The sequence below is a fragment of the Ceratosolen solmsi genome, unplaced genomic scaffold (genome assembly GCF_000503995.2).
Source record: "Ceratosolen solmsi marchali unplaced genomic scaffold, CerSol_1.0 scaffold23, whole genome shotgun sequence".
Taxonomy (NCBI): Eukaryota; Metazoa; Arthropoda; class Insecta; order Hymenoptera; family Agaonidae; genus Ceratosolen; species Ceratosolen solmsi.
Genome location: NW_011948430.1, coordinates 3,976,159 through 4,000,089, shown reverse-complemented (window position 1 = coordinate 4,000,089; position 23,931 = coordinate 3,976,159). Strand labels below are relative to the sequence as shown.

Genomic DNA, 23,931 nt, shown 5'->3' with positions numbered 1-23,931 from the left:
GTGTATAGACTCATTGTTAATCATTCATTATTGCCAGGTTATATAATGAACTTTAAAAATCAATTAAACACGAGCACTGCGAGTTTTCAAACTAGCTGCACTTTATTTGAGTTTCAAACTACACCGCTTTCCTTTGTAAATAACGATTGACTACTTTATTATCAAACAATTACCAAAGCTTTGTCAGCGAAATGAAAATTTCAAATATTTTATAATGAAGTTGAAATGCTTTAAGCATTTTTAGCCATCTCAATGGTTTTTTAAGCTTTTCTTTTATTGCGCCAATGCCAATTCTATTGCTTTTAATGGTGATTACTTTTAAAATTAATTTAGACAAATTCATGGCAAATACAATTAAACAATGAACATAAGAGCTTTACGTAATATTAAATTACTTATAACGAACTATTTACTGAAATATTCGAGTAATTTCGTTAAAATTTCTAGTTTGAAGTCCTCGCTTTGGTAGACTAACAGGACGGAAGGGGACTAATTGCGCTTATTAATTATATTGAGAGCAATGCTTTTCATCGAACTCTGGTCGATGTACCCAAGACATATCTAATTCACCCTTACTCCACGTATTTCTGGCTGAAAGACTGCTTTCTGTTGTTTTTGATGTATAAGAGGCTTTGTTTCCTAGATTATGTCTCAGTGATCAGCAGAGTCCATTAGTTCCCTTCACGAAGATCATCATTTACGGCATTAACAATACTTTTTTATTTCAATTTTCTACTTCGCTACTACTAATACTAGTACTACTACTGCTATTACTACTACTACTACTACTACTACTACTACTACTACTACTACTACTACTACTGCTACTACCACTAGTACCACAAATATTATCATTATAATTATCATAATTATTGTTGAATGCTTATTTTTATAAGTAATATTTTAAAACAATATCAATGCTTAATTTCACATAAAGGTAAAACGATTTAGAAAGACTGAACGATTAATAACAACACACAATTTTATATTTCATAAAAATTTAATACTCTTTTTATGTAATGTTTTCCTTTTCTTCGACTATTTCTTTTTCGTGGCATAATGGCATCATCATTAATTAATTTAGTTTTTTCTTTATTTTTACTTTGTATATAATTTAACGTAGCTATATATTATTTCTGCATAAAAGGACCTTAACTAGTGATATTATAATAATTCTATGCTATAATAAAATCTGATTGACGAATAATTTTATTCTTTATTTAATGGCACTGTTGCGGCTTCGGTTTCTTCTATCAAATCATTATTCCTTGATCGTATCTGAAAAGTGGAATTGCAATTTTTGTGTTTACTTATTGAATGGAATTTGACAGGAATTAATATTAAATTCTTATGTCGTTTTTCATACTTCTCAAAAGCATTTGTTAGTCGATCAAAAAATTAGCATTACGACAAGAGAGTGTAAGTGTGTATATATTTTGAAATTGATTGATTAAATGGAAACGAATGAGACGGAGAGCTTTCGCGTAATTTATATTCGAGCCCTTATGAATTGTGCGAGTTTTCGAAAAAAAAAAAAACAAATGGTCCAGCCTTCCTATAAATTTTCCCTTCGGAAGTTCGTGATTAAATACTTACGAAGTCGTAAGTGCTTCGTAACATATTACATTTTAGAAGTCTCTTGGCTTTTCCTAATTTATTTCATAAGATTTAACGACTTTTTGCTTACATTAATCAGTATTCATGATATATCAGACGAAAATTCTTAAATAATTTCATTTATATAATACATAAAATTAAACACCATTTACATTATATACCGTGCTTTATAATAATAATAATAATAATAATAATAATAATAATAATAATATTGTCCAATATTTTATTTCATTCTTTACGTAAGTACGTCAGTTGCATTGGTGTAGAGATACTTTAGATTATAAATTGATAGCTTTGTGCTATTAAACTCTATGTTTTATGACATAATGGGTAGGTGAAGCTTCATTTGAATAATTTGTAAATAATTAAAGTTGTTAAAGCACACGTCGATATTTGTTATTCAAAATTGCGCATTAATTAATTGTAATGCAAATGGAAATTTTCACTAAAAAAGGTCTCGAGCACTGAACTACGCGTGTGGTGTCACATTTTGCCCGATTTATTATCATAAAGTGCCGTGACGCGAAATAGATTACCATAAATCATTACAAGTTCAAACACGCGCGAGTTTAAAGATTTTAAAAGTATTTTAAAACTGTAGTAAGCAAACATCTGTCGAGAACGTTTATTCTCCAAAATAGCTCTTAAGTCTTCGAGTGAAGAGATCCAGGCTTTAAGAGTGCACCTAATAAATAATATAATTAAATAATACAATCGTTCCCAAAGAAAATCCACGAATATGTGGTAAAAAAAAAAAAAAAAAAAAAAAAAAAAAAAAAGTGGAAAAAACGTCCAGTGTTTGATTAATCACATCACATGTAGTTCAGATAATCGGGTCGCAATCGCGTAGACATGTTCGATCGAATAATTGGTTTCTTCGAGATCTTCAGTCTCGAGCACTCCGTACGTCGCCAGGGCACTAAAGAAAATTGGCAGAACGGATGATACGACTTCGGACTGATTGCTTGATCGAGCGTGTGTATCCTTAAACCGAACACTGTATGCGCAACTAAATATTTTTCTCCGATCTTTTTAATCAAACTTGAGGGTATTAGCGCTTAATTGTTATATATATTTTTTTTTCTTTTTTTATGTACTGTGGCCTGTACTTTAGAGGGTGGTATTTCAATTATTTAGGTATCAAACGGGAGAACACTGAGCTTTATAAAATCTTCCGCTTCGGTATAATGCATATTTTATCGAATGGTAGTTAGTACAAAAAATTACAAAAACTCTGCATCCAGTATACCGAAGATTATAGAGATTTATGAAGTTTATTAAGGTATTGGCAATTTCATTACAAATGATGTATTCGCGTGTCTAGAAGTCTATAATTAAATCAGGAAAAATTACAGCAAACACTTTTAATATTAGAGAAACATTCGGAAAGAGATCAAATCCAATTCGAAGATAGCTAAAGTTTAGTTTTATTTAAAAGTATTCCTAATTCTCGTATTTTTAATCCAATTGGAAAAGAGAATTTAATCCATTTTCAATTAACTTGATAATGAGAAAATCAATTGACGTATTATTATCGATAGTCTTTGCAATGATAATTCGTCAAACGTGGATTTCAACATTTACTTGCGTAAATCTTTAATGTTTTTCATATTGCCATCAATACTGTCGAATTAATTGTTATCATGGTTGATGGCTATTATGATCATGATTATCAATTATGCTTAAATTATCTTACCTATAATCATATGATTTGGAAAACAAAAATAGAAAATATAGAGATACGAAGTGCCCTCGTGAAGTACGACGATGTGCAATTAATCATCGTATTAAAATACATGGTGAGTAGTTTTAGCACAACGTTTACTCGATATTAATAAAAGATTTATTTGATAATTGATATGATGATAAGCTTGCGGCGAAATTTAAGTTACTTATGTAAGCAATGAAAACCGGAAAATACGTATTACAGAACATATAAAGAGCCACACATTGTCACTAAATTTTATTCCTCGAAAGCTACTAATTTTTTTTTTAATTATCCAATGTTAAGCTAACATTTTTAAGTTATTCTTCTGGCAAAATTTATTCAAGAACGTACGTAAGTTCGTCAAATAAATGGCCTGAAAGCATTTGGGAAAGATTCTAAGTACTAGTATCGTTCGCCAATGATGCGATTAATATTAATAGCGTATTGAGCAAGGAGTGAGGAGGAGCAGACGAAAAGGACGGGTGTCCTTAAGGACAAAGTTTACTGAACTCACATTTTTAAAGTTGGAGCGTAGACTGCGAGGTCCAATTGTGCTGAGGACGACGGGCAGCAGGAGGAGTCCGTGCCAAAGTCCAAAAACAATGACCAGCAAGAAGATCTTGAAGAAGGCCCGAAACACGTAGGCCCGCGAGAAGGAGAGGAGCGAGAGGGCGAGGAGCGTCGATCCCGCCCCGAAGAGTACCGCCGCGCCGATATGGCGCATAGCCTTGAGGACCCGGAGGCTCCGCTCGTCTGGTCCCCTCGCACCCGGAGTCTCGACAGCATTGAGGAAGCCGTGCGCCACGTGGGCCGCATAGTCCACGCTCAAACCAACTGCCAATTCGAGCCCTAATAAAGAGTGAGTTCCCGTCACGTCAGTTTCATCAATTTCACCCTTCGGCCTTACATCCTTACGCTTGATTAAGGCTTTGCGCTTAAAGATCCTCCCAATTGCGGCTCTAGACTAATTTCAGCGATCATCCCCAATCGCTGATAAAGAAGGAATTTTTAACACCGCACACCGATAAAACGGGGCTAAGAGGACAGGGAGGGAGGAGGGATGCTCGTAAATTCATAAGAAGCGGGGTCTTCGTGTCGGTACTTAAAAAAAAAAAAAAAAAAAAAAAAAACTAACTCACCCCACCTACTTTCCGCCAATTGACAATTTACAAATTATATATTATTATACTAATATAGCGACTGCGGTAATTAGCAATCGAGCCCAATTGCAACGCTTCCAGTAATTATTTTAATACGTTGATCGTACCTACCTATGCACGATACAATGTCAATGGTGAGCCCCCAGTAATACATAAATCCGCACACGTCGAGCAGCGTCAATAAAACGCAAAGTAATATCCAGAAGCAAGTTTGCGGCTCGGCAATCAAAAACGCGGTCATGCCCATAACGCATATCAAGGCCAAAATAAGATTCCTCACGACTTCCTGCGAGATGACCTTGTCCGTGACCCAGGCAGCGAACATTTCGCTCCAGACGATGACGGAGCCGTCGATACCGGCCTCGGACGCGATTTTCTTCGCGTTATCCATCCCGGGTATCCATTCGTACGGTGATGAGAATTTCTTAAACTTAAAGTCAATACTGGCTATGATTATTGACGGGCTCGACTCACCGCACGTTAAATTCCCTTTAAATCGAAAGTTTCTCTGGTACTTTCCACCTATACGACTGAATAAGAACTTTGATAGGTACATTGTAAATTCATTTTCCGTGAGCGTTTTGTTCTCCGCATCTGCAAGAGAATGCAACATTCATTGTACACTTGCGTGATTTTTACTTTACTTATCTAACATATGATTTTATATTATTACTTCAAAGTCCTTAACGCTCTCTCTCTCTCTCTCTCTCTCTCTCTCTCTCTCTCTTTCTCTCTCTCTCTATCTCTCTATCTCTAACTCCAAATGTATATATATATATATATACATATTAATTTATTGCTATTTATTTGTATTGTTGTAATTGAATGAATAAGATTTTCAGATATTATTGAGATATTACATATTTTATTTACAAGCTGATAAATTTGTTCGTTACAAAATAAATAAGTACCTATATTGAAATTTGCATCCACGAAGTGAATGAAGTCTAAGGGCCAATTTTTCACACTTTCTGTAAATGATGCATTTTGTAAAATCATACTTAGATTCAAAATGTTTGGAAATTCTTGAACGAAATCTGCGTTGCTTATAAAAACCGTAACCTCGTCTCCCACATTTGGAAACTCTTTTCCTTTAACGACGAGGTACTCGCTTAAATACGATTCTTTTGGTAAAAACCAAACTGGATCGAACCATTGCTCGAGTCTACTCGAGCCAATACCACCGAATGTTGCAAATACAATTGTAATACATAAAATTCCTATTTTACCAGGTAATGGGAACACCACATTTGTATATAATCGATCGATTAATTTGCATGAAATACTTTCCTTGGTATTTACAGTTGGGCATGGATAATTTTCATGCCCGATACATGGCAATACGCCATTTCGTTTCATCTCTATGCGTTTGCAATCTAAAGTGAAAAAAGCCACGAAAAACGTTACTTGCAAGACAAATGTTACAAAGACTCCAACAGCAGCGTATATACAAAATGAGTGCAAAGACGGTAAAATCTGCAAGTATATGAAATACCTTATTACATTGGACAATTTAATAAAAAGACAATTGTGCTTGCACACTGATATAACGATCGATCATCTACCGTAGAAGCACCAATAACAAATGCAACGACATCGGTGAGCGAGGTGACGGATATTGCAGCACCCGCGTGACTTAGAGCTAAAGCCACCCTTTCGGGTAACGGTTTGTTATGATTTTTTTCATGAAATGCTACTTCCTCCCAAGCCGCCATCATAACAAAAGTATCATCGACCCCCAAGCCCATCAATAGGAAAGGCAGCGACGTATGCACCGGTCCATATGGAATTCCAGCGAGGGAACAAAGCCCTACAGCAACGGCAAAAGCTCCTCCTATACAAAGGAGAGCAACGCTTGTCAGCCAAAACTGTAACAATGCGAAAGTAAATTTCAAGGGAAAAAAAAACAAAAAACAAATTATTTTAATAATACAATACTCTTGGTAGTTGATAATTATTATGCTTAACTCACACGCCACTCCACCCAATTAAACTTAGAGAGTATCACTTGGACGTACATTGACATTATTATAATGCCAGCTATGAGCTTTTCAACATCATGAAAAATACTGTCTTGACTTATATCACCAAAGCTTCGGCCAGCTTCATAATATATTGAGTAAGTGTTTGTTTTATTTTCGGTTAGATTATTCGATACTTCCTTGAGTTCCTTCAGAAAAACAGCTTCCCAATCGGACACTTTTTTTGTCGACTGTACAAAATAGATTGGTCATTCCAATTGGAAATTATAATGCAAAGTACATACAATTATTGACGGTGCAATATTAGTAAAAGTATTCAAATCTGTAAAAAAAAAAAATATATATATATATATATATATGTATATATCGTTTACAACCAAATATAAAATAGATCTTAATTAAATATCAAAGTGTAAAGCATGAGATGTGAAACGCAAATTTTATTATCTTACCTTACCCAATCAGCGGTGCCCGCGTCATTACCCATTTCATCCATATTAACTTCAGTGAAATTAATATGAACAATCCATTGAGTTTTAACCACTTTGGCTTTTATTATTCTTCCTTTATCATCTTTTGTTACGCCACCTAACAATTGACTGAAATTCAAAGGATGGCCAAGCGTTGGACTAATATCCACAGAATTAAATTTATTTACTATTTGTTCTTTCGTTTGTGATTTAATTAAAGTCGAATTAAACTCCCAAATGTCCATAATACTGAATAATAAACAGCCTTTTGGAAAGCTATTGAAAATTTTACAGTATAGCTTAGTGGGAAAATGCACTCCCGGATCGTAGCCTGCTTGGTTTGGCATTTTATAGTCCTCTTCGAAAAAACTGTCGTTTAATTGTCTTTTCTTTCTCTTTGGTTCAACAATATTAGAAATAATAGGAATCCTTTGAACAAAAGAAGAGCTTAAATATTAATTATCAAAGGATTCAATAGTACAAATAAAGCAAAAGTTAACATCTCATACTTAAAGCACACATCCATCCAAGAGATGTTTGGTTTACTATTTGTTTGAACATTAAATATTTGTTTTGTTATTTCATTTAAACGTACAAGAGCTTCAGATTCTAATATATCATCTGCAACGAATATCATATTTTCTATTCTTTGGCCTTCTTTGAATGTAGATATCAACCATTCCGTATCCTGAACGAAATCTGAGTCCACCGGTACCCATAATTTTAACGGATTTTTTTCCTGTCTGAAGCGAAACAAACCACCAAGGCATAAAATTACTAATACAGAACAACACGTCATCCATGTTTTTGGCTGCTGAGCTATTTTAAATCCAAGACTTAAAAAAATAATATATATTCGTTAATTATTGTATAGTATATTTATATATATTTACATACACAATTTTTTTTAAGTATTTTAACTTACTTGTAAAAGAATCTCTCCACTAAATTTGAAATCGCTTGTGGAATACGATACAATGTCTCCTGCAGAGATCTTTTATGTATTTTTTCCTCAATTTCCATGGAATTCATATAAATTAAATGACTCTTTATGAAATTCAATAAATGTACATTCCTAAAAAAAACAAATATTAATTTATTGATTATGCATATTAAAAATATTTGCTTCGTTTATAAATATAAAATAATTATAAAATATTTTTATTAAACGCTTTATCTTAGGTAAATATATAATACCGCTCTAAAAAATTATAAAATAGAACCCTACATCAAATAAAATAGAATTTCAGTATTGGTATACTAAGTGTCATAAGTAATTAATAAAAAAAACATAAATAATAAAGACTTAACCTTTGTAATCAATCCTATCGTTTCGAAGTTCTTCGAATTATTGCGTAGCTACCATTTACGAACAAGAGAAAAGAATGACAAAAGGGTCAATCGACTTATCAACCTTTAAAAGTTGATAAGATAATTGATGAGTTTTGTTAAAACAATAGAGTTGGAAGAAAAAATTGTCGCGCCTTTCATTCTTAAAAGTATAACGTTCCATTGCGAATGAAATATGATATAACAGCAATACAAATACAAAATATTCACACGAATTACAACAGCATTAAACAATCCATGAATTATAAAAAAAAAAAAAGAAAGAAAGAAAAAAAACGAAGAAAATAATACAAAAGAAAAACGATAATTTTTTAAGCATTTTTTGAAATCACCCACCCAATCCTGTGACAGAGATATCGAAGTGATTATTTGTCAAATTTTTTACGAAATCACGTATATTATATAAACGATGCATTTTAATAATATGCAAGGCACGTAAGTCGCCGACAACATTTAGATAAACGGCGAAGACTTTAATTCAAGCAAAAGAATAACAAGTCAAGGTTCAAACCGACAATTTATTTTAAAGTACACAAGTATATGATCACTACTTAAGGTCACCGACAAAAACAACCGCACCGACCAACCGCATAAACACTACTGCCTTAAAATAATCATGCAATGTCTCGATACGACAGTGCGAATGCTATTATCTGCTTTACCGATCGAAGAGATAAGAATGGAAAATTTGAATATACGTTTTAGTCGCCGTCTTCGGTAAAATGCAGAACTTGTGTACTTTCGAGGGAAATGCACATTCGATAGAAAAATCATAATAATAATAATAACGACGACGACGACGACGACAGCGACGTTGACAACAACGACAACCAACGACAACCAACGACAACAACATTACTTGTACTAATAATAATAACATTAATAAGAACACGAAGTCGAAGAAGATGATGATGATGATGATGATGATGATGATGCCGATGATGAATAACAACAACGACAGCAACGATTACCGATAATGATACTAATAATAATCGCGCCACTTTTTATACGTATTAAATAATATTTTTATTCGGTTCGTAATAATTCACGATGCATATCATGAAATAAGAATTCAAAAAATTTTGATAAAATGAAAACGAAAAATAATAACACAATAAAATCTTACATAATGCATCAATTATCGGTGACATAAATACTTGACCATAAACATTAATCGAGATGAAAATATTAATGCGAGCAGTGAAATTTCGAACGATCGTACCAATGATTGTGAGTTGTAAGAATTAACATAATTATTTATTGTAAACATTAATTATTTACAAGCTAACGATTTATATGATAATGTTAATATATAGTTATTACCTTTCAAAATATAAAACTTAGAGTACAATTCTTCTTAATATATGATATTCGAAATGCTAAGAACGAACGATTAAAAATTTAATAATTTTGTAATAATTAACACGATAGAATCTTTGTTACTTTCCATTCAAAAATTATGCAAATTATTTATATAATTATTGTAATGATAAAGATTCACTGTTGCATATAATTTTTTTACATAAATAATATTAACAATGCATTGTAGGAGTATATTTACTTTAAAATTGTATCTTAAATAATTAAAGATTTTCTTATATACGAATGCATAACGAATAGTATATTATAGCTATTAATACATTTTGATAATAAAAGTTTATTATTGTTTAATGACTTGAAACACAAATGTCGTCTCTTTCGTATAAGCACTCGCGAACTAGATTTCACGAGAAATAAGAAATAATGTCGAAATGATTAGATAATCGTCTCATGATATTAAAACGCATGTCTGTATTATTTTTTTTCTTTTTTTTTCTTTTCTTTTTTTTTTTTTTTTTTTTTTTTACTATTTTGTTTCTAAAAGCAATAATAATATGGCTTACTCATAGTATGAGTATTGATTTTAAAATTACAATGAAAAATCGTGATATTTGGGGAAATAAGATTTTATAAAGGATATTTTATTGTGAATTAATAATTTTTCGACAGTTATTTGTACGTGCATTTAAAATATTTTCAATGTCATTTGCAACCGAACAGGTATATGTAATAGCAAAAAGTAACTAATAATTTTTAGCATCGTAGACTCGATGATTTGTATACTTGTAAAAAAGTATTTATTTAATTTTCATTCGTCAAAATTTGCATATTAATATTAATATTGGCCGTGAACTAAATATGTGGTTTCAAAGAAATAAAGGTATATAATATAGTTAAACCGACATTATTTACAAAATAATCTTGTTAATAAAATCCGAACAATTTTTATTTAAAAAATAATATAATGTACATTTTATTTAATTATACAATTATATAACAATTTGCATATTACAAAGTAAATATAGTAAATTAATATAATAACAATACTGTAGCTACATAAAGTCCTTAATGTATAAAATCCTAAACGATCTTCGTGCTTTTTAATTCACGCGATCATTCGCACATTACATTCCCCACTCTAGTTTTACATTTAAAAGAGACCCAAATTTGAAATATGTTTATATTAATAAATAACTGTTCTCCTATATTTTTTAAACAATACACGCTTAAAATGTAAAAAATAAAATTACAGTCACATGTAAATTGAATATAAAAGTAATTGTACGTATGTAAGTGTGGGTTGCTCTTAATTAACTCACTAACTGATAAATCGTATGCATATACACACGTATATAAATTATTAAAAATTCCATTGCGTCAAATACGTCTCACGACTAATTACGCATAAGTACGGTTTAAAAAGTCACGTGTAAAATTACGTAAAGCTACAAGACAAAAGGAAATAACATCATTATGTTAATTGAATGGATAATTTACCAATCAAAATGACAATTAAAATCAATCGTTGAAGTTTCATCGTATCACTATAAGTCTCAGCCTCGACAATATTATATAAAATGATTGAATCTCATTGGACTTTCAAGTGATTAAAGAAAGTAACGAAAATTAATTCTTGACAAGGCGATATAAAAAGAAGATTGGAGTGCCGCGAGTCAACTATCTTTTCAATAAAGATGTTAAGAGACTCGCTCGGTCTCATCATTTGCTCAGGAAACTCTCGCTCATGAATTCCGAGATGACGTATCGCTTCATAAGCACGGTGTCCTTGAGATACGTCCCAACGGCTGGATCCTCGAGCATCTCGTCGACGATGTTGTTGAAGCCGAGCTGACGGGCGAGGGCGTACTTGCACTCGGTGTCGTTGATCTTGGCGACGAGCGCTCGCATATTCTCAGTTGCGGGCTTGGTGGCGCTCTTCTCGAGCTTGTACCTCTTGGCGCAGTCGATGGCGACCGACGGCGTGAACCACTTGGAGGCGACGAACTCCTTGAGGTACTTGGCATCGCCGTTAACGAGGCAGTGCGAATAGATGGCGCTCGCCCAGTCGATGTGGTGCTCGTAGGCGCGAGCGAGCACCAGTGTCTGTGAGAAGCTCAGGTGCTGGGTTATCGTCCTGCTGACCTCGTCGTTGCTTAAGTTCAGGAGGCACGGGAATTGCTGGTTCGCGCTCGAGCCGTTCAGAAGGGAGATCTGCAGGGCTACCAGCTGGGCCTGATGCGAGCAGCGATTCGCTAAATTTAGCTTGTTGTCCTGGATCGTCAAAATGCGACATTATAATTACGTCTCTGTTACTCGTTGAAATAATTTGACGGAAGATGTAAGTTTTAATCGTAATTACACTATCGAAACAATAATGTGATATGCCCACGGAAAACATATCCTAAAGAGTGATTTATACATATTAATTGCATGCAATTTAATTCGTAAATTCACCTTGCAAGTTCGTTATTTTGAGACATACATTAATTTATTTCTTTATATATATATATATGAGAAGTAGCTTAATAGAATAAAATATAAATGTATATATACGAGTTGGAAAAAATATAAAATCTTTGGAGAGTTAATATTTTTAAATTGAAAATTTATATATTATTTTTACCTGAAGGAAATATTGAGTTGCATGTGTGAAATTTGCAATTATCAATTGTAATTTCTTCTCCGTCGATTCATTCTTAGTAAATTTAAGCTCAACCTGTGGATTAGATAATGATCTTCCACATTCTTTCTTGGTGTCGCTCACTAAATCATTTATAATATCTTTTGCTTCGTTTTCCCACATAAGCGCAATCTCATAATAAAGTCGAAAATGTAATGCTACGATGTTAAATAAATCTTTGTTTTCAGGACAATGGCGTTTTAAAAAATCTAAGAGAGCCATCCTTAATCCAGGAACCTATTATTTAAAAAAAAAACAAAAAACAAAAAAACAATGCTTATAGGGTATAAATACGTACAAGATATATAAAATCCATGAAATATAATTAACAAGCATTTTTATTTGTTATTTATTTTATTTATTTATTTATTTATTATTTTGTTTATCAATTTTACTTTATCCAATCCTCTGCCGAGTAAAAACTCAAATTGATCGTGCTCCTTCAGTATTTGAAATATATAATTCATTTCCGTAAATCGCCCGACCCCGGTCACTAAACGAACCAATAAACTCCAATGTTTCAAGTTTTGAAGAGAATTCGCAAGCTGTTGACATTTTCTGAGAACCGAGGCAATGCCTTCCATATTACATGATGAAGTAAAGCAATCGTGTGATCTAATCAATAGTTCAACAATAATCTTTAATATAACGACTAAAAATAAAACGGGCTTTCATTAGAAATAAAGACTTATTATTGGGAATAAATTGTGAAAATGGTAAATATATGTACGATTTCTGTTTTCTCCATGGGAGTGACCGAGCAATTTATGTGCCATATCGAGAAGCTTCAAACCGAGAAGAGACGAATCCTTGCAAAGTTCTATTATGGATTGTAAATTTATGTTATAATTCCAAGCAGTCGTTGGCTCATTGAAGCCATCTAGAAATAAGAATAACCTCTCCTATTATAATTATACTTTAAATATGCAGTGAAGATAATAATAATCGTATTAATAAATTTAAGCACAGCGTTATTATTAATTATCAATAGCTAAAACAATAATTTTTTTATTTATTAACTATAACTTTTATCGTTAGATCACATTGCTATTTTTTTATTTCTCTTTTTTTTTTCCCCCTTCTCTTTTCTTCTTCTTTTTTTTTCTTTTTTTTTCTTTTTTATTATTTAATTACATTTAATTTTAAACAGTCTTAGAATAATCATATTGGAATTATCATTTAATGCAGAATTTCATTTAATCTCGTTGAATTTAAAGAAACATTAATTACCGTGGCATTCAATTTTACGTTATTTAATGAACAATTAATTGAACACAAATCTGTACCTTCAATTATTTGTGTAATGTGTGCAACAATCTCTTCGGCTAAAAAGCAGGCGATCTGTTGATTCTCTATTTGATAAGCAGTAATTATATCTCGAGTTATTTCAAGCTTACGATCACACGAGCTGCTAATTATTTCTTGAAGAAATTGCATGGGATTTTTCAACGTCAGAAGCGCCTGATAGCTTTTTCCCAATTGAAGTGCTAAACGATAACATAAGAGTATTCGGATTCCAATATTAACACCATGTTTAAGAGTTTCTATTAGGTTAGTTAATAAGGATAAGCAATCTAATTGCTCTTGTTGTTCCACGATAATCGATGCACTTATTGCATCGGATACGCTACTTAAATTAGCATTCGATGAAGATAAACTAACTGTAAACATAATAACAATATTATAAAACATAATAAAAATTTTTAATTATGTCTTATTTAATTTAATGGCTAATAGACGGTATGTTACACTATATATAATAAAACTTTGAGAAACTTTGAAAACAATTCTCGAATTTTGGATTACGTAAATGTATTTTTCATTACTTTGAATGACATATTTCGAAATGACTTGCTCAAAACTTTATTATTTTATAGAACAAAAATTAATCAAACGTCTTGATAAAAGATTTAAAAAAAAAAACTAGCTGATTGATGATTAATAGCGTTTTATGAATAAAAACGTCGATATTTACGCGAAGACAATGATGGCAATTGTTGAAGTCCTCGACTTCGTAACGCAGTATTTCTTTGTCTTGGCTTTTCCGATTCGGTAAGTAACGATCGTTGCTTATCGGTTAATTGTTGCGGTAAAATTTCACCTTCGGCTAAACTTAAACACAACATCAGTACTTGCAATTCCTACAATTTTTGAAAATATCAATTAGAATCTCAAATAAGAATTTATGTCCCATTAACTATATATAATCTTTATTAAACATATTCACCCTATTTTTGCAATTGAAAATTGCCCCGATTCGAAATGCCGTATCTAATCTCCCAGCATCCAACAAACGTCCAATTAAAACTTCAATGGCAATTTGTTCGGTAGGCTCTGTAAGTGAACATGTCACTTTCAATTCGCTAATGCTAGATAAAAGCTCAGTCTTTAATTTTTTATACACCTTATCATTGGTGTTAATTTCTATATTTTCGGGTCCAGCTAATATGCATGATTTCCACATTGCCATTTCCACAGTATCACATAATTGACGATCTCTCGAGTTCTCTTCTAATATTTCTAAAGCTAGCTTGAGAATTTCGTATCTGAAAGAAATTTAAATTAACATTATTATTATTATTTAGCATTATGAGAGAAGAAGCATCGTTACCTTTCTTTATGAGATTTTACTTTTTCGGCATGCTCAACGAAAAATTCCGCAGCCTTTTCGTAATGGACTTCGTATTTCTTAAAATCAGTAGCACAGCGACTCCAGAAGCCAAAACTAACTATGCCGTCTTTATCTGCATTTTGTTTATATTCACTTTGATACTGTAAAGTATTTGAAGAAAAAGAGCTTTTTAATTGAAATGTAGAAAATAATAATGAATATTTTATATATTAAAATATTGTGCTAATAACTAACTTGGGCAAGTATAATTTTTGAAACTTTTAAATTTGCTGCTTTTGAAAGTTGTAATGCATTTCCATAATCTTCCAATCTAACTAATTCATTGACGCATTTTTCAATTTCTATTTCGGATTCGTATATTTGTACAGTCGTATCGAAACGTGAAAAATTCAAGCTAAGACTCGTCTCTGACAATATTCTTGTATATTCCCGTAATGCCTCAAAATCTGGCGCATTCACTGATAATAAAATAACAAAAAGATCGTTGAAACAAATGAATAATGTCAAATTAAGAAATTTTCGCTTGCCTTAAAAGATTATTTACCTATTAATTTTTTACGGAATTCCAATTTAATTAAAATATTGAGGAATTCTAATTGTAAGAGAGTACTTTGTAGTGCTTGTCCAAGAGTTACAATAATACATTTTACAACTATGGTTTGGATCCAAAAAATATTTTCCAAATATGTTCCGTCACTACATTCCCAATTAATCATTCTCTGAAACATAGTTTTCGCGGCTATTTCTTAATAAATGAATCATTTTAATAACATATTTTTAATTTAACAATAATGCACATTGAATTCAAGTTGATTGTGTTTCTTTTTAGTTAAAAATGGCGGCATATTTATTATTTTCAATATATTTATACTTACATTACATTTATAATTTAAACAGTCATTTATAAAATCGTCTAAATGTTGCTCGGAACCTTTAAAATTTCCATATTCTATACATTGTAATAAAAATTCAAAAAACAATTTTAACGGATTATCCTGTAAAATTAGAAAGTTCAATGTTTGAATTTGATTAGTTTTTCTTATTCGATAAAATGCAGAAAGATCGTTTATGTATTATTTATTATTGTTTTTTTTTTATTCTAATTTTTGAGTTTTGTGAATGATTCGATTTTAAAAACTTTTTCAAGAAATCACCATTAAGTTAATAAATAAATTACTTTACATTGTAGTAAATAAAAAATTTTAATATTAAAGGAAATAATTAAATTGAAGATCTTTCTACGTCTCCATAAGATTATGTATAATTTTTAAATTTTATTACAGGCATAAATATCTGTAGCCCTCGAGAAAGAGTTTTCACAAATCCGTACGAAATCATGTTTTTAAATAAATTCGAAACTGTACTAGCTGGCCAAATTTGTTTTTCCAAACATTCTTCATAATCTTTTGTAAAATGTATATCTTCAACGGATATAATGAGCCAAGAATAGCAATAAGAAGAAATCGAGGAAGGCTAAAATTACGATATAGTGTCAGACCAATTATTTTATTCTACACAGAATTTGTAATTTGTAAACATTGAAAATCCCTACTTCGTAACAGGTCGCCAAAACCGTTAGAATTGGAGACTTGAATGTTTTAGAAGCTTTAAGTAATGCTCCCGGTGGATCTTGACTTTGATGGCATTTTAAAATAATCATCCACAAATCGTCTATGCAACTATCAGCATTCGTAAACGAATTTGGAATTGTGGAATTTTGTTTGTTATCGTTCGAAAATGGCTGCGAAGCAGATTGTCGTACGGCCTGAAAAATGTAGATACTTTAATATTTATCAATTGTGTTGATAAGCTTTTACTTTAGATAAATTATATCTCCACTATGTACTAACGACGTCTTTAACTTGGTCCTTTAATTCTTGAAAACTATCGTTTTCTTCAATGCCGTTGTCTTTAACATTTTCATTTTCATTAAATAAATGCTTATCTAGCAGTTGATTATTGTTTAAAGATAATAATAAATGCTCCCTTAATGCAATGCTCTCAAAATTTTGTACACATTGGAGCATCTGTTACAAAATGAATGTATTAATTATTTATGAAATCCTATCTGTTAATATTAAATAAAATATTTATATATCATACTTGATGAATGGGATAGGAAAAAATATGTCCTACTAATACAAATTCAAACCAAGCATCGATAGAAGCTAAGAACTTGAGTAAAGATATTGGCAGAGAAGCATTGTGTATTTTGGCAAATCTCACAATTACGTCCCACGTACAAAGTGCATCAATAAATTCATTACTATCTTTAATCATTTTAGTATTTAAACAGGAATGAAAGCTACGTTCTAAATAACTTAACACCAACTGAAGATCGTGATGATGATTATTATAAATAACAGATCTCAATAAACTCTCTAAAAGTAACATTAATAAAGAAATTCTTTTAAGAATGGAATGTAATTTATGATACACACACACACACACACACACACACACACACACATATATATACACAAACATATATATATATATACGATAATACCTATGGAAGTATTCAATTCTTTTTTAACGAATTCTGCAGCTGTAACATGAAGTCTCAATATTTCGGAATTAACTCCAAGTATCTCCAAAAATGAAATGCAACCGCTAACTACTTCTATTTCATTTAAATGTTGTAATGCAAATATATGTGCATAAAGGGAAGCCTGAGATTTTCTAGAATAATAAAAACAATTAATTATTTTATTGAGAGATGAATTAGATGAAACTATTCACACACACGCGCGCGCGCACACACACACTCACACACACACACACACACACATATATATATATATATATATATATACACATTAAGTACTGTACAGTTTAAATTTTTACATGTAGATTGGGTTTTTAATTGTTTCTTCTATAATGAAAATAACAAATTAGAAATCTTTGTTTATAAAGATTAAATTAAAATCTTAAAATGAAAACCTACACTTTTGATGATATTCCAGCGACCAACTTTTCTTGTTGAAAAAGAAGTGCATGTACAGCCATATTTGGTCGTGCTTCTTTTAAATAATTAATGTATGTTAATTTTTCTTTATGACCAAATTTATTCACTAGATTTTCATTTAAAAAATCTGGCATTCCTTCATTTTTATGTCTCCACTTAAAAAATTTCTTAGAATTAAAATTCTTATATCCATCGAGAAGCTCGTACATTGTGATACTATTTTTTGGCATATTCGAATCTATTTCATTTTTTAAATATGGTAAGTTTACTATCACAGTATCAAGAACACATTTTGGTATTGGTAAATTTTGTATTATTAATCCAGCATTGTTGTTAAAAATTTCCTTTAATGTTATTTCATTGTTAATTTTTTTATACTTAGAATAGTGTAGAAATATTAAAGTGAAAGCTATAATTGGATTTTCTTTTAAAAATTGAACGCTATCGTTAGATAAATATTTAATAGATTCAACAATTCCAACTTCTACAAAATCATTCGCATTGTTTGTAGTATTACACATATTTTTTAAATGTTCAAAAAGTTGTTTGTTTTTCATATTGATTGTTTCAGATTCGCTATCTTCTGAATAATTTCTTGAAAGTCCAACAATATCGAGTTTTGAAAAGAAGTTTTGTTTATCTACGTTACACATAGGTTGAGAGAGAATTTGATTGAAATCAGACACAGGGATACATTCTTCAAAAAATCTAGACAAAATTGCTTTGACATCATTGCGTTCTTGATTAGCAAATATACCGTATCTAGAATGAAAAAACTGTGATTAAAGGCAAATTCATTAAATTGTATGATTATGGTAAAGTATTGAATTACCTGCTTAAAGAATTTAGAACTAATTGTTTAACGAGAACCATTGCATTCGATGTTTCTACAGAAGAAATCATTGTATCTGTTATTTTTAAATTTGTAAATAATTTCTGCAGATCCTCTATATGTTCTATATTTTTGGGAATAAAATCTTTTGAATTATTAAAGTTAAAATCAATCCATAATTTTATTAAATCTAATTTATTATTCATTAACAAGAAGTCCCAAACTACGTCGTTTTTCAAATAGACAGTAATACTTGGGTCATAATGATGAAAATAAAGTTCGGTATAAAGTGCATCTTTAATACTTTCTGGTAAATTTATTATCTCCTCAAGGCACTTGTGAGAGATCAAATCATTTCCGAGGCTAAAAGTATACTTCAATAAGTCTAATAAACAAAAATAATTAATAATAGTAAAATAAATGTAAAACATACTCAAATTGCTCTTCGTATTTAGCAACAAAATTAATGATATCCCAAGCTTTTCTTTCCTCTGCGTTAAACGACAGCTCTACATGCTTCGCCATATAGTCTCTTAGCGATGGCTCCTTACATTTCAGACAAGCTGCTCGTATATAATCAAGAGGAATTTTTCCCTGAAATCCAAATGCTTAGTTTATTAATAACACTAACGCGACTCGTCTCATTCACTCGACATAATATTTTATGCTTTACAACATTCTGAACTTACCACATTTTTCAAAATATGAGATGCCCGGTGAACTTGTTTCTTCTTCAGTAGGCTACTCACCCAAATTTCCACCTCATCGGAAAAATAAACTTTTGCCTCCTGATTAGGACAGTGTCTCCGTATCTCCAAAAACTTGTAAGCCAATTCTATGTGCGTTCCTTTCGCAGAAGCCTCTCTCACAATTTCTCGATCTCCGAGGCCCATCCATCCTGACCAAACACCAGCTAGTTCTCCGCTTAGGCATTCAGTAGGAATTCTGTCGGTAGGCACACTCTTTGCCATCCTTGTAGACTACCATCGATTTCGCTAGCCGCATCGACTCGTTGCACTCTGTGTTTATTGCTTCAACAAGACTACAATTCACGATTATTAGTCTTTTGACAGCAGCAGACGATGAGTCGATGCACTCGTTGCTGATAAAAAGGCTGACCCAGTTATAATTAAAACCAAGAGAGAACAAGAGAAATCATCGATACGTTTTGTATACAATAGTAAAAAAAAAAAAAAAAAAAAAAAAAAAAAAAAAGGTTAAAAAAAGAAGGAGCCAATTAAAGAGATTAAAACCTAATTACAAATATCAATGAGACCACGGATGCTTTATCTCACTCGGATAAGATAACGGCGCAGATAACGACGGTTCGGCTTTGTTTACTTTTTGTTGAATTATTGCATTCTCTTCTTCTAATTCGTACTTGGTTCTTTGCCGGATCTCGTGAATTTAAAAAAATGCCAATGCAACTCGTGCTATAATCAGCTGCACGTTATCTTATCTGAAAATCGTTAGATAGCGCAGATAATTGAATTGGGGGACGGTCATGGTCTCGGCGATCTGGGCAGTAGTTGTACCATCGTAAATAAAACCGCCTCGTACTGGCTGAGCATTTAATGCAGTAGAGATACTTCAAGGTTAGAGTATAAAAATAACAACTTGTGAGACTTGAAAATTTTATGTCATTTTACGCTAAGGCTAATTATTCAATGCGCGTCAAAATAAAGGGAACGAGCAGGTATAAATATATGATATTGTTGAGGTGGCGATCGAATGATTATTGTTTAGTTAAATATCTCTAGTGTTCTTTTTCTCTCCTAGCTGACTCCGCGCCGTACACATGGTTTATTTTTATTTTTCAAAAAAATTCTCTAAGCTGTCAAATAATAAATACAGATAGGTGATTTCGACGTGGAGAGGAATTAACACGCATGATCGCACACACGCGCGCGCGCGCGCGCGTACACACAGAGTATTCATAAAATAGGGTAGAAGTTAATTTTAATTTTTTTTTTTTTTTTTTTTTTTTTACTTATATCTATATATATTTCGCTCTTGTGTAAACATACGCCTGCACGCAAATGCTCACGGGACCGCGCGCGCTTACACGCACACATATCTCTAATTTTGTATATAGATATACATAAGTTAAACATTCGTTTCCGCACGAGCGAATGTGTCTCTCGTGTAGTGTACGTCAACAAATGGAAATTTGTGCACTATTTGCGCATGGCCTACATAATATGATGTACATGCATACATACATGCATATATATATATATATATATATATATATATAAACATATTTTAATAAATGTTAATTGTGATTGAAAAATTAATTCCCCTCTTGGCCACTAATATATAACGAACGATTGTTTCAACTACAAAAACTACTCGATAATTATTACGGCAATAACTTTAAATGCTTGCTTATTTGCAGGATTAATCATTGTTTACTTATTCCTTAACTTATATCCATGGATTTCTCAGATAAGAGTAACAGCAGCTTAATTTCAAAAATTATTATCGAGCCCTTTAAAAGCTGTCTTACACTTTATTTCGCAAGCTCTTGCTCTCGCAAGATATGGTAAAGATTCAAGCTGGAAGATGACGGACGTTATATTGGATCGTGGCACTACTTATCTGGTAAGTTTCATCGTTTTTTTGTAATTTCTTTAGTCTTCTAGGCCCCTACAATTAATAAACAGATCCTATGTGTAATAATGTCCTCATCTTAGAATGTTAATTAATAAATTTGACATCAATTGTGGGCAAGCTCGTTGGATTTTGCAATTAATATTACTTGGGAGTTCAATTGAAGTAAATCGATTGATAATTGCCATTTACTTTTTTATTATAATTTTCTTTTTTTATTATTAATTCATTGTTAATTACCTTCTTTTTATTCTATCACTATATTAAGTTAAATTGCTTTTATTATCTATTTATATAAATATAAATGTCTATCAGTAAAATAAAAAATTGTTCAATGATATTTATTATAAAATTTTGTTTGATAAGTAAACTTTTTTTCTTTTTTAATAAATTATCATAATATACATGCAGTATTTAAAGAAAAATTTGTCCTTTAACTCTTGGCCCACTGATTATCATTTAAATAATGAATATATTTAAATCAGAGCTTTGCTTAATACAACAGGTCTATTGCAGTATTTAATTTATTTATAATTTATATTTAATTATATGATTTAATTGTATAAATTTAATCGTATATAAATCTCATGTCTCTTTATAGAGTTCTGATTTAAAAAATGATGTTCCCGTTGCGCTTCAACCTACAACTAGAGGTGGTCTGAGGGTTTATAAAATTGTTGTTCTTGGTGAAGGAGGAGTAGGCAAGTCAGGTAATACCTACAAAATTTTTATTCATTATTCTTGCAAAAGTGTAGAATTTCATAACAAATGTTTTTGTCTATTCTTCCAGCTGTCACATTGCAGTTTGTTAGTCATAGCTTTTTGAATGACCATGATCCAACAATTGGTGCGTTTGCTTATTGTAATTATACACAATTCTTAATTTATAATAAATAGTGAGCTCACTCAACTAATTAAAACTTTTAGAGGATTCCTATCAGCAGCAAGCGGTCATTGATGGTGAAGCTGCGCTACTTGATATTTTAGATACGGCTGGTCAGGTACATTAAATCAAAGCCTTCTTTTTATACATTATTTTATAAACTCTTACAGGCTCAATAATTAATGTAGGTAGAATTTACGGCAATGCGAGATCAGTATATGCGTTGTGGAGAAGGTTTTATGATCTGTTATTCCGTGACTGATCGTCATAGCTTTCAAGAAGTTATAGAATATCGTAAATTGATATCACGCGTTAGAGCTAGTGAAGATATTCCTCTCGTACTCGTTGGAAATAAATTTGATTTGCAGCATCTACGCGAAGTAAGCAATATACCAGAATATGAAAAAATATGTAAAAATAAAATTAGTCAATGAAATATGCTTGCCTGTTATTGTAATTTATATTTTAAAATAGCTGATAATATTACTTTGTAAATCATATTTTAAATGTTTATTCTCTTATTTTTTATTATTGCTTTGAATATTTATAGTTTATATTTTATTTAATATTTCATGAAATTGGTATTTAAATTTTTCATTTTCCAATTATTCTAATTGTTGTTACGTAGTTGTTTTGATATCATATATGATTAGTGTTAATTTAAAATATGTACTTATAGGTAACTACAGACGAAGGAAAAGTTTTAGCCAACCAACTTGGCTGTCCATTTTATGAGACATCCGCTGCACTTCGTCAATTTATCGATGATTCATTTTATTCTTTAGTAAGACAAATTCGTATGAAAGAGAGATCACGCTCAACTTCACATAAACATAGTCGTTGGTGGAGATTGCGTTCAATTTTCGCCTTCATTTTTAAAAGAAAATCGCGACGAAATTCGCATTACTCTCCTTGAAGAAAGCAGCTAACTTGTGAATCATACATAGTGTTAACACAACGAAATTTGTAAGACGAGTGTGCTTTCCAACAGATGAGAACTTAATCATTTTAGTTCCTTTAGGTGCAGGCGCCTTATTCTGTATTAAAAATAACCAAATTAAGTTTTTATAAGTATAAATTTATTAAGGTTGAGATATTAGATTTTCTATGTAATTTATTAATTTACAGAAATATTTTCATCCGCACATAAATGAAAACATTTTCACATAATCAATTGACTATCATATATTAAACATTATTTAGTCTAACGTACTATAAAGAAAATATGATAGAAATGATTTAATCCTTTGATTCTAGGGTTAAATAAATTAGTGAATATACTTTTCTTTCAAAAAAAGAAGAAAAAATACAAATATTTATCAAACAGGATTTATTTTATTAAAAGTTTACAACTACAACAAAGTATTTTTTACCAGATAAAAAAAAATTAAAAATTTTCAATTTCTACTTAATGTGGTATTTATTATTATATTAAAAGTAAAGAAACGGCCTTTATCACACACGCGCGCGCGCACACACACACACACACACACACACACACATGCATGTCAAATTATATTTTACAAATTCTGTATATTTTTTAAAGCCATTAGTTATTATTTATTATACGCAGTCACTTTATTTATAAAATAAGTTCCAATAATAATTATATCTAGTCGATCCTTAATATGACCTAGTCAACCGTTGCATTTTCTTATGACAATGATTTTTCTACTTTGAGATATTATTTTTTTGTTGCAACATTATATGTTCTTA

At 31.1% G+C, this 23,931-nt stretch overlaps 3 protein-coding genes across 5 annotated transcripts; 1 reads left to right on the top strand and 2 right to left on the bottom strand.

Annotated features, from left to right (window-relative positions):
- Positions 1-1,165: 1,165 nt before the first annotated feature.
- Positions 1,166-7,994, bottom strand: LOC105364050 (patched domain-containing protein 3). Its single transcript, XM_011501900.1, has 9 exons — positions 7,863-7,994; positions 7,447-7,773; positions 6,925-7,366; positions 6,458-6,697; positions 6,051-6,353; positions 5,397-5,961; positions 4,597-5,079; positions 3,840-4,174; positions 1,166-1,278 (listed from the first exon to the last, which is right to left on the bottom strand). Exons 1-9 carry the CDS (start codon positions 7,967-7,969, stop codon positions 1,210-1,212), a joined length of 2,871 nt encoding a protein of 956 aa, XP_011500202.1. The 5' UTR covers positions 7,970-7,994; the 3' UTR covers positions 1,166-1,209.
- Positions 7,995-11,006: 3,012 nt separating this feature from the next.
- Positions 11,007-19,914, bottom strand: SPG11 (spatacsin). Its single transcript, XM_011501896.1, has 20 exons — positions 19,409-19,914; positions 19,153-19,313; positions 18,720-19,082; positions 17,867-18,649; positions 17,429-17,601; positions 17,023-17,300; positions 16,770-16,946; positions 16,472-16,684; positions 16,201-16,392; positions 15,795-15,914; positions 15,464-15,638; positions 15,154-15,377; positions 14,899-15,059; positions 14,515-14,833; positions 14,263-14,428; positions 13,574-13,948; positions 13,018-13,167; positions 12,683-12,939; positions 12,231-12,524; positions 11,007-11,878 (listed from the first exon to the last, which is right to left on the bottom strand). The coding sequence occupies exons 1-20, from the start codon at positions 19,688-19,690 to the stop codon at positions 11,327-11,329; spliced, it is 5,415 nt and encodes a 1,804-aa protein (XP_011500198.1). The 5' UTR covers positions 19,691-19,914; the 3' UTR covers positions 11,007-11,326.
- Ric (Ras-related protein interacting with calmodulin) lies at positions 19,913-23,278 on the top strand. 3 transcript variants are annotated; one of them, XM_011501898.1, is made up of 7 exons: positions 19,913-20,314; positions 21,118-21,323; positions 21,934-22,042; positions 22,123-22,179; positions 22,260-22,333; positions 22,404-22,595; positions 22,895-23,278. In XM_011501898.1, the coding sequence occupies exons 2-7, from the start codon at positions 21,285-21,287 to the stop codon at positions 23,129-23,131; spliced, it is 708 nt and encodes a 235-aa protein (XP_011500200.1). In that variant the 5' UTR covers positions 19,913-20,314; positions 21,118-21,284; the 3' UTR covers positions 23,132-23,278. The 3 variants fall into 3 exon arrangements, with proteins under 3 accessions (XP_011500200.1, XP_011500199.1, XP_011500201.1); XM_011501897.1 differs by having other exon boundaries at positions 19,913-20,415; XM_011501899.1 differs by lacking the exon at positions 19,913-20,314 and adding an exon at positions 20,812-20,925.
- The last annotated feature ends 653 nt before the right edge of the window (positions 23,279-23,931 follow it).

Coding starts and splice junctions, on each gene's coding strand:
- LOC105364050 (XM_011501900.1), bottom strand. CDS start 7,969: ATGAATTCCATGGAAATTGAGGAAAAAATACATAAAAGATCTCTGCAG. Junction 7,774..7,862: donor GTGGAGAGATTCTTTTACAA/GTAAGTTAAAAT, acceptor TATTTTTTTAAG/TCTTGGATTTAAAATAGCTC. Junction 6,354..6,457: donor TTAATTGGGTGGAGTGGCGT/GTGAGTTAAGCA, acceptor GCATTGTTACAG/TTTTGGCTGACAAGCGTTGC.
- SPG11 (XM_011501896.1), bottom strand. CDS start 19,690: ATGGCAAAGAGTGTGCCTACCGACAGAATTCCTACTGAATGCCTAAGC. Junction 17,301..17,428: donor AGAATTGAATACTTCCATAG/GTATTATCGTAT, acceptor TGTTACTTTTAG/AGAGTTTATTGAGATCTGTT. Junction 13,168..13,573: donor CATTACACAAATAATTGAAG/GTACAGATTTGT, acceptor TCTTATTTCTAG/ATGGCTTCAATGAGCCAACG.
- Ric (XM_011501898.1), top strand. CDS start 21,285: ATGACGGACGTTATATTGGATCGTGGCACTACTTATCTG. Junction 22,180..22,259: donor TGACCATGATCCAACAATTG/GTGCGTTTGCTT, acceptor TAAAACTTTTAG/AGGATTCCTATCAGCAGCAA. Junction 22,334..22,403: donor TTTTAGATACGGCTGGTCAG/GTACATTAAATC, acceptor TAATTAATGTAG/GTAGAATTTACGGCAATGCG.